The following is a 1,371-nucleotide window of genomic DNA, read 5'->3' on the forward strand; positions in this document are numbered from 1 at the left end:
AGCTCCATCTCGGTGGGCATGTACCCCAGGGTGCGCATGCAGGCGCCCAGGTCCTTGTAGCTGATGTACCCGTCCTGGTCTGTGTCAAACTCCTTGAAGGCGTCCAGCAGCTCTGCCCACACACAAGGGCGCACATGGGCACGTGGACCCCGTCAGGCGTGGGGGTCCCTCAGCCACCGCGCCACCCCAGGGCAGGTCCATCCCTGGATGCGGTGCTGTGGCACGTGGCCCCGTGGCACTGTGCCCCATGGCACCACGTCCCATGGTAGAAAACCTCCACGGCATGTGTCCCCATGGGATTGCACCCCATGGGAGAGACCTTCATGGCACATGGCCCCATAGCACCATGTCCTGTGGCAGAGCCCTCCATGACACGTGTCGCCATGGCATTGTATCCCATGGGAGACCCCTCCATGACACGTGTCGCCATAGCACCGTGTCCCACGGCAGAACCCCCAATGGTACATGTCCCTGTGGCACTGCGCCCCATGGGAGAGCTCTCCATGACATGTGTCCCCATGGCATTGCACCCCACGGGAGAGCCCTCCATGACATGTGTCCCCATGGCATTGTACCCCATGGGAGAGCCCTCCATGGCACGTGTCCCCATGGCATTGCACCCCATGGGAGACCCCTCCATGACATGTGTCCCCATGGCATTGTACCCCATGGGAGAGCCCTCCATGGCACGTGTCCCCATGGGATTGCACCCCATGGGAGACCCCTCCATGGCACGTGTCCCCATAGCACCATGTCCCATGGCAGAGCCCCCCATGGTACATGTCCCTGTGGCACTGCGCCCCATGGGAGAGCTCTCCATGACATGTGTCCCCATGGGATTGCACCCCATGGGAGAGCCCTCCATGGCACGTGTCCCCATAGCACCATGTCCCACGGCAGAACCCCCAATGGTACATGTCCCTGTGGCACTGCGCCCCATGGGAGAGCCCTCCATGACATGTGTCCCCATGGCATTGCACCCCACGGGAGAGCCCTCCATGACATGTGTCCCCATGGCATTGTACCCCATGGGAGAGCCCTCCATGGCACGTGTCCCCATGGCATTGCACCCCATGGGAGACCCCTCCATGACATGTGTCCCCATGGCATTGTACCCCATGGGAGAGCCCTCCATGGCACGTGTCCCCATGGGATTGCACCCCATGGGAGACCCCTCCATGGCACGTGTCCCCATAGCACCATGTCCCATGGCAGAGCCCCCCATGGTACATGTCCCTGTGGCACTGCGCCCCATGGGAGAGCCCTCCATGACATGTGTCCCCATGGCATTGCCCTCCATGGCATGTGTCCTCATGGCACTGCGCCCCACGGGAGAGCCCTCCATGGCATTGCACCCCGTGGCACTGCACC

General features: G+C 62.7%; 1 protein-coding gene across 1 annotated transcript; it reads right to left on the bottom strand.

Moving 5' to 3' along the window:
* Positions 1 to 4: 4 nt before the first annotated feature.
* LOC104295975 (calcium-binding protein 2-like) lies at positions 5 to 112 on the bottom strand (the record flags this gene model as incomplete). The annotated part of the gene is made up of 1 exon (XM_009895794.1): positions 5 to 112. A coding segment is annotated over one exon (108 nt), but the record flags the coding sequence as incomplete, so codon positions are not given.
* Between the last annotated feature and the right edge of the window lie 1,259 nt (positions 113 to 1,371).

Source organism: Charadrius vociferus, unplaced genomic scaffold (genome assembly GCF_000708025.1).
Source record: "Charadrius vociferus isolate BGI_N301 unplaced genomic scaffold, ASM70802v2 scaffold1852, whole genome shotgun sequence".
NCBI classification, from domain to species: domain Eukaryota; kingdom Metazoa; phylum Chordata; class Aves; order Charadriiformes; family Charadriidae; genus Charadrius; species Charadrius vociferus.